Below are 15,501 nucleotides of genomic sequence, written 5' to 3'. Positions count from 1 at the left end.
TATACCTGTTTCATTTGAGCTAATTAAATTTTTAGTCTATATATTGAGATTTTCCTTCATCTTCTAGGAGAAGTAAACCAGAAACACAGCACCTATTTGGCCAATCTACTATGTAAAATGTGTGTCAGATGTTACTGTTACAAACTTCCATGAATGCTCAATTTGGCTCATCAACAAAAAGATCTTTCTCACCAAATTTTAAAATGAGTTTTAATTCATGCAATTTCAAGTGATTGTTTTGAAGAATCAAATAATAATGAAGGAGCATTATCTTTGTAGAATGATTGATATCATTGCTATTGGTGTCATTCTCAAGAAAAGATCTCCATTCTGATTGTAATGAAAGTAGTTCAAATAAAATAATGATTTCAAATCAAATAATTTGCAATGATTAGCCTAAATATCATAATTATTTATGTTTAAGGGTGCACACGAGAGGATCATGTAAACTTCAGAATTTAGAACCTTATTTTTAGGCATTATCTTGGCTACCTATTTAGGCTCGAAAAGCAAAAAATATCAAAAAATACAACTTGACTCCATTATGACCCTTTCATGGAGGTAGTTTTTATCCGCTAGTATTTTCCCTTTGAATCTCTTTACAATTCGAAATCAAATTCAAACCTCAGTAGAAGAAAGGAAGAATCGACTTACTACGGTTGTAATACGAATAAATACATATATTTAATTATTTTTATTTACATAATAATTGTTTGAAGCTCATATTCCATCAAATTTTTAAATAAAAACATTAAAATGTTGAAAATGTTCATATATTTTAATAGGGTTTTGGCACTTTATTGAGGAATTACTACATACATAGTCGAACTGAACTTGATATTTTGAAATTTAAATTATTTATCAAAATTAAAATTTAACTTGAAATTTATAATTATTTAGTCATATTTTGCATAATTCTAAGTAGATTTTGTAAAAAATCAAGAAAGAAAAATTTTAACGTGCTTTATTTTTTCTTTTTTATAATAATACATATTATTATATAATTAACATATTCATAATGTTTCACCCTTTCAAAAATATAATCCTCCTCCTCTCAAATAAACGTACATACGGGTGGCCTCTTTTTTCAAAAAATTAAAATTTGAAATTATAGATCCAAGGTGATGTGATTTTTGCATCCCTGGGATGGACGATACACCCAAAATGTCACCTTTTTTGGGATAACATGAATTTTAAATATCATGAGAGTTCTGCAAACCATATGCACAATATCTATTCAGCCTGACTTCTTGTATATATGAGTTAGACTTCTTAAATATTGTGCTTGGGGCGATATAAGCATTTCCGAGATTACCATCGTGCTCTATAGTATGCTACTTCTCCCTGGTTCTAGCTCAGTTCCAAGGATATTGGCGTTCAAGGATTTGGCAAGGTCCTTCCGAAGTCTCTCATTCGATGAGAGATTTCGGAAGAATCTTGCCTTAAAGTACTCCAACTCTTGTTCTTTTGTTCCTAAATAGTGAGAAAAGTTATTTGACTACTTAAGGTAGAGATTATCCGAGGTCCCTCATTTGATGAGAGGCCTCGGATAATCTCTGCCTTAAAATTGTACACTTGTAGTCCATGAGAGTGTAAGTATACATTGATAGAACAGCTTTCTTCTGAAGTCTTAGATTTGATGAGAACCTCAGAAGAAAACTGTCCTATTTTATAGTAAAAGGAGTTTCAGGAGCTCCAAAGCTCCCTTTAGTAAGGATTAGAAGCTTTGAAGCTCCTGGTTCGTAGATGTGCTTCGCATCTTTCATCAGCATAGGATATTTATCAACTGGGACTCTGTTGATGAAGACTCAGGAGCTCCAAAGCTCCCTTTCGTAAGGATTAGGAGCTTTGGAGCTCCTGGTTCGTAGATGGGCTTCGCATCTTTCATCAAAAGAGGCCCAAATGGTAAATAGCCTCTGCTGATGAGCTTCAGGAGCTCCAAGGCTCCCTCTCGTAACGATTAGGAGCTTTGTAGCTCCTGAAGGTAAGGTAGGATTGCTCTGATCTCTAATCAGTAGATGCCATGCCTCATTATGAACTCTACTGACAAGAGATCAAGAGCTCCAAGGACTCCCTTTTTAGTTAGTGGCGTTCTCACCGTTTAGTAGGATTGCTGATCCTACTAATGAAGTGATCACTTAGTATACGTTTTGAATAAATTGAATTTTTTTTAGAATTTAGTATTTTTTATAGACATCACATGTATATTATAAATACATAAATATATTCTTTAATTCAAAAAATTCAATTCGGTTTTGGGATGGGTATCCCAGCCCCAAGTATTCAATTTTATTCAATTTTTAAAGAATTTTGGGTTGGGATGCCCAGACCAAAACAAGCTTTATATTTTGATGTGTAGATACGTATGTGTGCATCATTGTTGTGTTATATATTATGTTTTTAATGAAAAAAAATCTGATTCAAAAAAAATTATCACTAATTAGTTGATAATATAAAGAAAAAATATATAAATTGTATGTTTTGAGAGTATTTATTATGGCATTCCAAACGGGAACCGCGGTTGGTTACCATGGATTTCCGTCACCAGTCACATTTTAAAGATTTTTAAAGCCTTATAAAAATATGCTTTGTAAATCATTTTTTGTAAATCGGCAAAAATTTGGTAATTTTCTTCAACTAATAAATCTGCGAATAGCATTTATAATACAAGAACAATCTTTTAAAATGCGTTTGATTCATTTTTGTATAATTTCATATAGGCACATATATTCTTCCGGGACTTTCCGTGATTTTACCGTAAAATCATTAGTTTACACCAATTTTTCCGTATTTTGAATAGTTTACTGCACTTTTTCCGTAAAATTGAGTTACGGGAATCCGCAAAATTTCCGGACCTCATTTTTCATAGAATATAATAATAATATTTGATAAAAAGATATATTATTTATATTTTTGATTTTTGAATTACGGAAAAAGTGAATTGTTAACTTGATTTTTTTATATGGTTAATTTTTCAAATGATATTATGAAGATCTAAAATATTAAAAGTAAAAAATTGAATTACGGAAAAAGTGAGGTCAAAAGTGAAATAAATTTGCAGAACAATTTTCATTGAAATAAGACATTGAGTATCACACTTTAGTGAATCAACATCTATAAGAATGAAGTGTTTTGAAGCTGAAATAATATTGAATAGAAATTAATTTTTTCTGAAATTTTGAATGAAATTATGGGAAATAAAAAAATTACTAAATATTGTATTCATACAAATATATTATTTTAAAGGAAAAATAGATGCTGATAGAAACGATGAAAAATTTTGAAAACTTTACAATTAATTTATGTTCGTTAACCACAGAGCTTGCAATCCAAAGCTCACGTTAGACTACAAGAGTCATGAAGTCTCATACTAAGGGATATCCAACATATATTTTAATAATCTAATGTTTGTGACAAATATTCAACATAAAATTAAGTTTTCGTTTCGTTACAAGGCATTCATACTTTGGAGATATCATATTTAATGTACAGAAAAGTTAATATTAAACAATACATGCTAAAGAATTAATAAATAAGATAATAAATAAATTTATACGTAATTACTTTCATTTAATATGCTTTATGCTGTATAATATTGATTAAGAGGCATTAAAAGGTTCCATAGTCTGCTTTTATAGGCAAGATTTTTGATAAAAATTTAAAATTTTGAAAAATGATGAGAAAAGGAAAAAAAAGGTAAATGAGAGCAAGAGGAGGGAAAAAAAAGAAAAAGAAAAGAAAGGGAAGGGAAAAATAAAAGAAAGAAGGACATATAAAAATTTAGATGCGCATTCTTAATGCCGAGGCGGCTTGCCGCCGAGGCGCGATTTTTTTAGGCCTCTACGGTAACCCGGCAATGTTTTTTTAAATCTTGTACAGCCCTAGTATTTATCCACATTCACTCATATGAATTTCATTAAATAGTGTCTTTTTACTCCCAAATTTATTTTGAACTATTGAAATCAAACAAAAAAAATCAGAAAAATTTCTCGAAATTTTTATTTTCAAAAAAAATTTGGATTTTATATTGAAAACTGACACTGGGAGGACGATAGGGCTGGGATTGGAGATACCCCCCTCACTTGGGAAAAATACGGATCTATATTTGAAATTTTGGGCTCAAATATTAGAGATTTTTTCAACCTTCAACGATATATGTTGTCTATATCAGACCTCCTTTCTTTTTGATACTTAACATTGTTCCTAAATCTTAGCCGTTAAGGCTGTTCTGAAAATATTTTTTTTTCGAAAAAATTCGAAAAAAATTCTTAAAATTCAAAAATCCCTTAATTCCTGAGGATTTTGGAAAAAAGTTTTTACATGAACATGTGTATATTATATGAAGTATATTGATAAGGTAAAAATCAAATTTTATTGCATATTCATCGAGAAAATAAACTAACGAATCCCTCAAAATTGAGAGGGTAATCCTCCTCCTCTCAAATAAACGTACATACGGGTGCACCCTTAAGGACGGATCTTCATTGACTTTCTTTTGTAGAGCCAATTGATTAATTACTGTATGTAAGCTCATTACTTGACTCATCATGATATTTTTAGCAATGATACGTTGTTCTTCTGGTGATTTCCTAAGCATTAATGGAGAGTTTGCATACTGTTTCATGATTGATTGAATAAGAGTTTCTTCTGCATTTGGTATTTGATATTCTGGATTAGAATTCGGCATTAGTGGTATTGAATATGGATTTTCTGGTACTTTATTCATATTTTGTGGAATATTTGGAATAGGATTATTTTGTGGAACATTGTATTGCTGTTGTATATATGGATTTGAATTAAACATTGGATTTGGTCTGTTTTCTAGAGGCATATTGAATCGTGGAGGCGCTTGATTTTGATTTGAAATCTGAATATCCGAAAATTGAACAAATTGTGGTAAACTTTGCATGTTATGTGGTGGTATATAAAATTTCTGAGGAGCAGGATTTGGAAAAGAATTCGGATTCATATTCGAAATTAATGGCACTTTTTTGTATTTCTAATATGAACAATACAACAATTCAACAGCATCTTCACAAGTAAATGATAAAGTAAAGCTCGAGCTTCAGCTTTAATTTGAAATTTGAAATATATTTCTAACATTAAATTTTATGTTTTCAGGAACTGGCATATGAAGGATAAACATAGAAAAGTAAGTTATAACAAATCGTAAAACAATTCATTTAATATATATATGTATATAAAATAAAAAATAATAATATATAATAAAATATATAAATCATAGTATATCTGTGTTTCCAATGATCTATATGTAACAAAAAACAAAAATAAAATTAGAAATAAAAATTAATTCTTTGGAGATTTCGGCTCTTCCGTTTCAAGAATAAGATTTGGCTCTTCTTTATGCAATTCCTCACTATTAAGAAGCTTCAGGACTGCTTCCTTTGCTTCATCTTTGACATAGTCGCAATTTGCAATTTTTCTTAATTCTTCTTCAATCAAATCACCATTATTGTACTTTATGCAGTCTGCAACTATCTTATTTGCATTTACAGCATCAAGCAAACTCAAGGATTGCGAAAGTAACTTTAATGCAGAAAATTGAACTTCAGCAGTTTTTGCAAGGAACAAAACGAAGTTCATTGATGGCGGATGGAGTTCTTCCGTGTTCAAAAATGTCCTTACGACATTTGGTTGCTGCAAACAAACCAAAGTAAACAATTCTCTGATACTTTGATAAATCGAACTTCTCGGGATGTTTATATACATTTTCAGCAAAATCAATGCGCATTTCGTGGATATTCCTTCAGTCAAAAGATGTTTGGCAAGTCCTCCTGCATATGCTTGAGCAAGTTTTTCATCTTTGGATGATAAGTGAGGTGAAACAAAATCATCTGCCACTTTTACAAAATTACAAAAAGTTGCCAATTTGTTTAATATCATTTCTACAGGAGTATCGAACGGATGTGTATATCCTCTAAGTTTATCCAAGAGTTCTTTCAAAAGATCACTTTGTCTCGTGTCTCCTGCTGCATGACATAAAGTCATAATTGCATTTATCAAAGGGATAATAGAATTTGGAGAATCTGAGTAAATTTCACAAGCTTTGGAGAATAAATCTTCACTACAATAATGTATGCAATCAAGAATACTCAAACAGCGATCAACTAACTGCTTGTCTTCTTGAGGAGTAAAAGTAACATCGGAAGCATCAATTTGTAAATTCAAAGGAAATTGAGGAAGATTTACTTGGAACATTTTGTGTGGACATAAGAAAATGATCAAATAATAAGCAGTTATTCGTTCATCGCCATCTTCTGAAGCTAAATAGTTAATCCAGTCCTTTAATGAATCAATGAACCTATCAACATGCATCCTCTTCTTCGCGAGGAGACAAAAAGTAGCCAACCAATTAGAAATGGAAATTTGACAAACTAAATTCAACAAATAATGAACAGTATCTTCAGGTTGTACTAAGAAAGTAAAGTTAGTTATCCTTTCAAGAGGTGCATTATTTGCTATTGCGTGAGTAATGTAATCAGTGAAGTCTTCAACATAAGTTTCCAAAATAGCAACAAATTTTCTAAGACTTGTTTTCGAAAACAAAACATTACAAACAAAATCAATAGATGTCAAATAATTAATAATATCTTGATCTTCCATTTGAGAGAGTAAATCAAGTACATTGATTAAAGGCATAATATCAATTGATTCATAGTATTCATTGATATTTTTGTCTTTTTCAAGGCAATAATCAGGAATTCTTTTTGTTAACAATGCATGAATTTTATATGGCCAATTATCTTCTCTTGCGTTTTCTAGGATTTCATCATTCTCCAAACAAAGATATAACAAATCAAAGAAAGGATACAAACCTTGTGGATAAGCGTGAATATGTGCCATGACAGAAAAGAAATTACTTGCACCAGCCCATGTCATTTCAGAAACACCAATTTCTTTAATTAACATCAAAGTATATTCTCTGACTTTTTCGTTTGGAGAATAAATCATTCCATCTGTGAATTCTCCAGTGTTAAATTTATCTTTCAATCTATCGTGAATTGTGTCATCTGTTGCCATTTTCTTGATCAGTCCTTCACCTAAAACACTTGCTTTCTCAGTGTGTTTCGTGAATGGGAAGTATTTCAAGAAATATTCCAATGTCAAATCATTCATTAAATCTCTCATTAAACAATAGAAAGGTGTCGAATAAATCAAACTAGAAATCTGTATTTGATTGTTATCTTCATCGATTTCTGTTTTGATTTCTTCATCAATTTCGATGTCGTTTTCGTATTCGATACCTTCTTTATCATAAAACAAAAGATAAGCACTTCTCGTGTTACTTCCATACGATGTTTGCAATACATCATTTTCAGAAATTTCACTGACTTGGTCGTCATTGAAATAAGTCCATTTCTGAGTGAATCTGTCCCTTACATAAGAAACGTAATGACCAAATTCAGCAGTTCCCATGTGAACAATGACTCCACATAACTTGTATTTGGAGTTATTGACTAATAGATTGATAGGAAAAATGAAAGGAGTGTCAATTTTGATTCTTTGCCATGTTTGATAATTATATTCAAAACGTGACAATTGCATAATCAAAAATTGCGGAATTTCAGTTTGTTTTGCGTATCTTCTTGCATCTATTTTACCTAAACCTTCTGCTTCTATTTTATTTTGTCCTGTGAAGAATTCCGGTGCAGACATTTGCTCGAAAGAATCATTAATATTAGTAGATCCTTTTACAGGAACTGTCAAAGTTAAAAATGATTCTGTTTTTTGGCTTTCGTATTTTTCATTGATTCCTTCTGTGTAATGTGTTGTTGTTCCTTTAAACAATGAATGTACGAAATCTACGCCAAGTCCTTTCTCAAGTTTATCCAATAAATCTTGTAAAAACTCACAAGCATCTTGTTGAATAACTGGATTTAATTTCTGTCCATCCCAGCCAACCCATGAATTGATCAATTTCTCTGTTGATTGGCTTTGCCTTTCTGAATAATACAACTTCGAAAATAACTCTTTCAGCTCTTTCAAAATCAAGTTGTCACCTTCATATTCAATGACACTTTTTCTGATTTGAGGGATCGCATAGAATTGTTGTAAAGTTGAATTAAAGAAACAAGTTGCACCTAAATTTATCAGTCCTGCTCCGTTTTTATGTTTCGTTTCAATGTCACCACTGGTATCCCAGTTCCTTATTGACTTGGAATTCTGGAAAATGTCATCAATATGTTCATTTAATCTTTCGTTATTAATAATACTCAAAATCGAACAAACTAATTTAAAATAACCGTCACTTCTATCACTATCGAGTCTTAAGTACTTGTCGATTAACATTTCACAGACGATATCTTTGTAGTTCTCATCCATGTCTTCCATTTGTACAAGACTTTTAAGACAAAGTAAACATGGCTTTAAATATGTCACTTTTTTTCCTTTTAATGTTTTGACAATTTCTTCGAAAAGATTTTCATCAAAATCAGTTAAATGCTGTACTAAAATCTCATAGATCTGTCCTTTAGTTTCATGGCCTGCATCACGCAACGAGTGTATGATTATATCTTGTGAAATTGGCACTTTATTATTGAGAAAAACTTGTGAATTTTCAATTATATTTGAATTGTCACTTTCCAAAATCATTGAAACAATTTCATCGAAATCATGAGGGAATTGGATCTCCTCATTGAGATTAACTAAATCAGATAACATAGTAAAAATAGGCCCTAATAGTTCTTCGCTATCTTCAAATTGATTTGCAATTCTTATTAAACAACTTGTTAAAATTTGTTGTGAATATTTGTTTTTCTTTCTTTTTGAGAATTTTTTGGAAATAAAATTAATAATATTTTCACAGATATTGTTATCAGAATCTTCAATACAACCAATGATATACAAGAAACCACCATTATGCGTCATTTTCGGCCATTTGTCACTAGATATCAATGTTTCGAAGTTATACATGAAATAAAGAGGATGATGAAGAGGAAGGAAGCCACTGTAATCAAAGATCTCATCATCTTCTATATTATTAATCTGTTCCAATGTGTTTTTATATGTTGGCAAGTCATCCAAAAGTTTTTTGGCTTCTTCATCATCATTTTTAATTAATTCAATCATTTTTTCAACAATTTCATAATGTGATTCATAAATAACATTGCTTGGAAGCTCATCATACTCTCTAGCACTTCTTGTTTTCATTTGTTCATTCGTCTGAACTAATGTCATTTTGACAGGTGAAGTGAGTTTATAATCTGACAAAATTTTGTTTGGATTCAAAACAGAGTTTTCCATTTTCAACTGGAAAGAGTAATGATAATCACCATATGACTGGCAGACTCTTTTGGTTAAAGCAGAGATTGATATCCTTGATGAAACAATTAATTTCATTGTTTGTTTTTGGAAAGAAACTTCGATTTCAACTTTTGGAGAAATTTCATATAAATGTGGTTTCAAATCGAAATCTTCATAATCAACTTTCTTCTCGCATATCGTTATAAACAAGTGTAAAAGGTTAATCATCATTTTATCAGTGAGTTCCGGATTTTCTGAAATCCATTTTTCCAAAAAAGTGTCAATCATTTCATTATTTGAAATTTTTCTTAAATCATTTCTCATGTAACATTTCACGAGAAATTCTGCAATTTCGTTTTGTTGATCTGAATTGATCTTCACGAATTTCCACAACAATTCTTCATGTGGTATTGGATATTCGTCAATTCCTTCTTCAGGAATATCACTTAACACAATTTTTTTCAAAAGAGAAACGAAAGAAGAACAAAAATTAATATTTTTCTGTTCCATGATGAAAGAAACTAAAATTGATGTGTCAATCAACGCGTTTTCAATCAGTTTAGAAAGGAAATCATAATAATGTGAATCCTGGTCTTTATCAAAAACCAATTTGCACAAATCTTTATCGAAATAAACATCGAATTTTGTGCAAAAACTGACTAAAAATTCATAAATTTGTTTTCTATTTTTTGTTTTCATGATTTGATCAAAAGCCATATGTAACAACTCCATGATTAACTTCATGTCTGTTATATTAACATTCTCAATGATCTTCTGCATAATGTAAAAGCATTCATTAGGTAAATTTTCTATCAAAACTTTTGAAATATCAATAATTTTGTCAAAAGTGATGTGATATTTCAAAACAAGGACCAAACCGTGTTTTGCTTGGTCATTGAAATCTGAATTGTCATCAAAAGCGAATTTACAGATATAAGACCTTAAATCATTGAATGGATCATTACCATCTTCTCTTTTCCCGAAAACAACTGCTAAATTAATTATAAAATTGAACCATTGACTTGTTTTGTTGTCAGGACTTGTTACTAAGCTGATGTATTCACTGAAATTCTTGCTTTGTATCGATTCTCCGATGATTAAAAACATTTTATAAAAAGAATCTAAATCACTTGAATGGATAACGTTATTTTGGTTCCATAATTCAGTTATAATATGGAAAGGAAGTAAGTTTTCCTTTTCTAGTATGGAAATAATTGTTGCTAAAATTGGCATAATTTGTGGATGCAGTTCTTGACGTTTTAGGATCTCCAAATTGCTTTCGTTTGAAAACCAATTCAATGAGTAGTCTTGTGTCATCGGATTTTCAAGGTTCTTTTGGATCATTTGATATCCATATAATTGTCTATCGAAAATTTCGCAACTGGCAAGGACAGCGTAGATATCCATCATACGGCAACAAAGATTTGAGTTGTAAAAATGCTGTGAAATGATGTCTTTGAATTTTGAAACTTCTGAAGTGACAAAAAGACGAGCATTTTTCTTACCGGCGCGTACAATGGCATCGAACAATTTGTTAAACGCTTTTACAATGTCAAAATCAGTAAAGTATATCTGTAATGAAATAAAAACTTGACTTAAAGCGAAACAAGCGGATATTGTAGCGTCATCTTTATCAAGGAACTCAAGAAAAGTATCGTATATCTTGTTGTTTTTAAATAATTCGAGGATTTTCTCATCAAGATGAGCTTCTTTGTTATTATTGAAAGTTTGGCAATTTTGATCGAAGGCAAGTTGAGTAAGAATCTGGATTCGTTCGTTTGAATTTTTGTTTAAGCCTGTTAGACCTACTTTAATCAGTAAATCGAAAAATTTAATGAACTTGTTTTGCAGATCCTCCGACATTTGCCCATATTTTCGCATCTTTGGAATGATTTTGAAGTAAATTTCTTTGAATAAAGCATTTTCTTTCCCTGTTATAGGAAGATCGAACTGATTTTTCTCCAAAATCATCGTTAAAAGAGACTCTAACTTTTCAAGATGCTTGTCTAGAAATGTCGGATCATCTGCATCAGCTCCAACTAGAGCAATCCATAAATCAAAGTCTGATGAAGATGAATACGTAATTGGTAAAATTGGAGGAAATGATTTTTTGACGACAATATATGACTATATATACTACTTATTTTGTTTTTGATTTCATCTTGGCATTTATATTTTAGTTTATTTTTTCTTAGGTATCGCATGTCAAAATTTCTGAGGGACAGAAGCAATCCAACCTTAAAATTTAAAAATTGCAATGGTATTTGTTTGCCTGATATGAGCTTTTGGCATTTCTCCAAAGGAATACTATTATATTCTTATAAAAATTCATATTAGTATGCATCATTCATCAATAAAATTGCAGTCATTACGCTTAATTTTACTGTTAATATTTCGAAATTTCTTTCATTAATGTATTATAGGCTGAAAATAATAAGAACGTTATAAAAATGTTATTCATTAATGTTTATATTGGGAAACTTACATATTATTATAGAGCTTTTCCATTTCGCAAAAAGAGATCGAAACCATTCATTATTAGCTAAAAGATAATATTGTTAGTATATGTGCATGAAGAGTAAGAAATATTTCCAAGCTTTATTACCATTATTCTGGTAAACTATATTCAATTGAGCTCATAATTGTTATTTTCCATAATTAGATTCAAGGCGTGTTCTTAGATTTGTGAAATCTATTCATTATGTAGTTCGATATAATAATTTTAGAATAATTTGTCAATATAATTTTTTAAATCTCTCCAATTGTTTAAGGTAATATATAGTTTGGTATTCTTTTCATACATACTTCATATAAAATAGTATCAAATAGAATTAATCGAAATAAAATAACATTTTAACATTATAACAATAAAAATAACAATTAATATCCGGTCATTGACTTCGTAACAAGAGGTGGAAGCTTGAGCATTTTGCATTTTGGCACTTGAGTGATTCCTTTGTGTTCAGAAGAAGCTCCTTGCAAATCTGCGACTGGTATGTTGTATCGATCTGTTCTGTGTCTTAATTTCCAAAGTTTCTCTTTATCCATTGCGATATCTTCGTTAAATCTTAACATTCTTCTGCGATTTTCGATAATTTGATCATTAATTTCGGATTTTCTTGTAAGCAAATTAACCTTTGACTGTTTAGCTTCTTTAAGTTGCTCAATTTCTTTTCTATGTTTCTCTAATAATTGATCATAAGATCTCTGGTAATCAGAATCACGTTTTGCCATATTTGCGCGCATCTCTGCATCTTCCTTGATATTTGCTTCGTTCTCAACAATGTTGGCTTCTTCATAACGCTTGGCCTTTACAAGTTTCGTGTGCATATCTCGAAGGTTTTGTAAATTCGATGAAAGATGAGAATACTGACGTGTTTTAGCTTCACTGTTCCATTCTAAATCATGTTCTTCGAGTTCTTTTAATTGACGATTTTTCAATTCTTCTTCTAACTTTTTGTATCGTACGTCAAGTTTAGCAAGATCTGCTTCGTAAACATGTTCGTTGATCGTTGAATCTGTATCTGTGAATGATTTACGTAAATCTATATCAATTAAAGCGTATCTTTGAGCAGCAAGTTTATTTGCCTCTAACTGGGCCTCGCGAACCTTGTCAATGCATTGTTGGACATGAATAGAATCTTTAAATTGTCCTTTTGTTTCAAGATGTTTACGTCTGTTTTGTAAGTTAAGAGCAACAAGTCCTAATAATTGTGGATCCATTTCATCTATTTGATCACCCATTAAAACTTGTGTCGTTATTCGTTGAATATCATTTGATTTTTCGTGAATTAAGATATCATTTGCTGGATTTCGTTTTCTTTGCTGAAGAATTGTAGCATAGTTGATTCTTCGTGGTGCATGAGCTGATTCAATTCTTGTATCTGTATTTGAATTTACAATTGGCTCTTGTTTTCGGTACGAAATTGGAGGACGAGGAGTATATGGATTTTGAGGTACACGTATGTTATATACTTCTCTCTGTGTCTGAAACACTTGCGAAACTTGAGAAGATTGAGTATTTGCTTGATTTTCCATTCTACAAAAAAAATATTGAAAAAATTTTATGGCGCAGTAAAACCGTTACAATTCGATGTAAGGATCAGATATTGACTTTTCAGAGGAGGAACTTATATATAATACGATTTGGGTTTCAAAAATAGATCAGATGAGCTCCGATACGTTCACAATTGAAATGAAATCTTTTAAAACTTTGTATTTTTCGTTATAAAAACGAGAACTTGATATACGCGATGGTCTTGATTTAAAATATTTGGATTTTTAGCTATAAAATTTTTTCATTACATCAGAAATGGAGACAAAAATAATATCAACTATACTGGACGCTGAATATAGTATATGAATACGAACTCTATGTTAAGACATTTGGATTTTCGTTGAGTTCATAGCTTGTTTTGGAAAATATTGAAAATATTTAGATTTTGTTCGATATGAAGGATTGTAAATTGGATGAAATGAAATTATTAAGGATATAAGCTGTAAATTCATAACCTCTTTTCTATAACTATTTAAATATATTGGAAATTTTTCAAAATTGATAATAATACATGTTGAGCGTGTTTATTGTCAAAATTAATATAAAAACAAAAGAATATAATAATCAAATATGATTTGATAAAAAATAAAAAAATTATCAATGTAAATTATCAACTAAATCTTCATATTCTTCTCTAAACTGTATGGATATATCATTCATCTTCTTTGCCAAGCTTTGAACCAATTCCGCAGTTTTTTCTGAAATAATCTTCTTATTATCTAATTCTTCGATTTGATCACACATCTTTTTATACAACTCGCACTTCAGTTTAATATCCGCAAGTCCAACGTCATGTGCTTGCTTTATCTGTCCTATTTGTCTTGCAAATTCAACAGGATTCTTGGATAATTCTGCGAAATCACTAAGTTTACCTGAGTAGAATCCTTTTGCTAAAGAATTGGCCAGATCAAAACAGCCTTTTGATAAAATTTCAACGTTTGCAGTATTATTAGTTTCGAAAGTTGGAGAGTAACGTGACAAAGATGGGCTTGGTATCTTAGTTTCTGTTTTCAGATCCGAAATTAATGAATCTATTTCCTGATTCAATAATCTCGCTGTTGCTGGTCTTGGACTTGGGAGATTAAGCCTGGAAAACATTGTATCAACATTATTGATGGTAGATGACTTGATTAAGATGCTTTTATCCTTAATGCAAGTAAGTAATTTTTGTAATGAATCTGAAAGAATTTGTCTGATTTGAGTTTCATCTTGTAAGCGTTTTTCCATTGTTGAGAGTCTGAACTCAAGTTCTTGAATTCGTTTTTGCTCTGGTGATAAATCATCTGTTGCAAGGATTTTTCCATCTTCATTCTTAAAAGAAGAAAATGATGAAGAAGATTTAATACTTGAGTATTCATGTTGTACTTGTGGAGTTGGAGTTAAGGGTTTCTTTTGATTTTGAGGATTAATAATTGAGTAACTCCATTTTTCGAAGTTTTCTTGATTCTGTATGATTTCTTTGCTTATTTCTCTCGGAACATTTTGTTTTTTCAGGAAATTTTTAACTTTCTCTGACTTCTTTTTCAGTTTCACAGGTGAATACGATTTATCGAATGTGAATTCTGTGTTTGAATTCCTGGAACTGACAGAAATCTTATCATTTGTTATGTGGTTGTCTGAATCATCCACTTTATCCAACATTTCTAAAAGAGTTTTGGATGTTTCTGTAAGATTCATTTATTTGAATTTATTTTTTTATATAAAAAACTGTAAGGACTGAGCACAATCTTATTTCATGAGATTTGAGTTGGTAAATATTGAATATAATGCTACAATACAATCATCCCTCTGAAAACTGAATGATGTAAAGAACCCTTGGTGATTACATTTCGTAAAATTTTCAGTCATTTAGATGATCTAGCATATCCAAAGGATTATATTTTGTGGTTATATTCATTTCCAAAGAAATTTATGCTATAAATCGCTATTTTCGAAGATCAATGGAATATGAAGGGTATTAAATATAGAGTTAGGGCAAAAATACTGTGAAAAACATTGTTCACACATAAATGTTTACATTATATTAAAGCTTCTATGTTATCGATGAAAATAACAGTTCGATCAATAGGAACGTGTCTGACATTGGATTCAGAACATGAAATCTTGGAATTAAGATATGTTTCTTATGCACATATGTATGCTGTTGGAAAAATCCTGTTTTTACGAGCTGTTGTTGTATC

At 30.5% G+C, this 15,501-nt stretch overlaps 3 protein-coding genes across 3 annotated transcripts, besides 3 other annotated features; all 3 read right to left on the bottom strand.

Annotated features, from left to right (window-relative positions):
- Positions 1–424: 424 nt before the first annotated feature.
- Positions 425–1,077: a mobile genetic element.
- A 609-nt stretch (positions 1,078–1,686) lies between these two features.
- Positions 1,687–1,984: a mobile genetic element.
- A 1,707-nt stretch (positions 1,985–3,691) lies between these two features.
- Positions 3,692–3,885: a mobile genetic element.
- Positions 3,886–4,236: 351 nt separating this feature from the next.
- TVAGG3_0680570 (ubiquitinyl hydrolase protein) lies at positions 4,237–11,346 on the bottom strand (the record flags this gene model as incomplete). The annotated part of the gene is made up of 1 exon (XM_001329816.1): positions 5,308–11,235. One exon carries the CDS (start codon positions 11,233–11,235, stop codon positions 5,308–5,310), a length of 5,928 nt encoding a protein of 1,975 aa, XP_001329851.1.
- A 752-nt stretch (positions 11,347–12,098) lies between these two features.
- Positions 12,099–13,623, bottom strand: TVAGG3_0680560 (uncharacterized protein; the record flags this gene model as incomplete). Its single annotated transcript, XM_001329817.1, has 1 exon — positions 12,145–13,302. One exon carries the CDS (start codon positions 13,300–13,302, stop codon positions 12,145–12,147), a length of 1,158 nt encoding a protein of 385 aa, XP_001329852.1.
- A 58-nt stretch (positions 13,624–13,681) lies between these two features.
- TVAGG3_0680550 (uncharacterized protein) lies at positions 13,682–15,031 on the bottom strand (the record flags this gene model as incomplete). The annotated part of the gene is made up of 1 exon (XM_001329818.1): positions 13,919–14,998. The coding sequence occupies one exon, from the start codon at positions 14,996–14,998 to the stop codon at positions 13,919–13,921; it is 1,080 nt and encodes a 359-aa protein (XP_001329853.1).
- Between the last annotated feature and the right edge of the window lie 470 nt (positions 15,032–15,501).

The sequence above is a fragment of the Trichomonas vaginalis genome, chromosome III (genome assembly GCF_026262505.1).
Source record: "Trichomonas vaginalis G3 chromosome III, whole genome shotgun sequence".
NCBI lineage: Eukaryota > Parabasalia > Trichomonadida > Trichomonadidae > Trichomonas > Trichomonas vaginalis.
The sequence above is the reverse complement of the archived record's forward strand: the minus strand, read 5'-3'. Positions and strand labels throughout refer to the sequence as shown.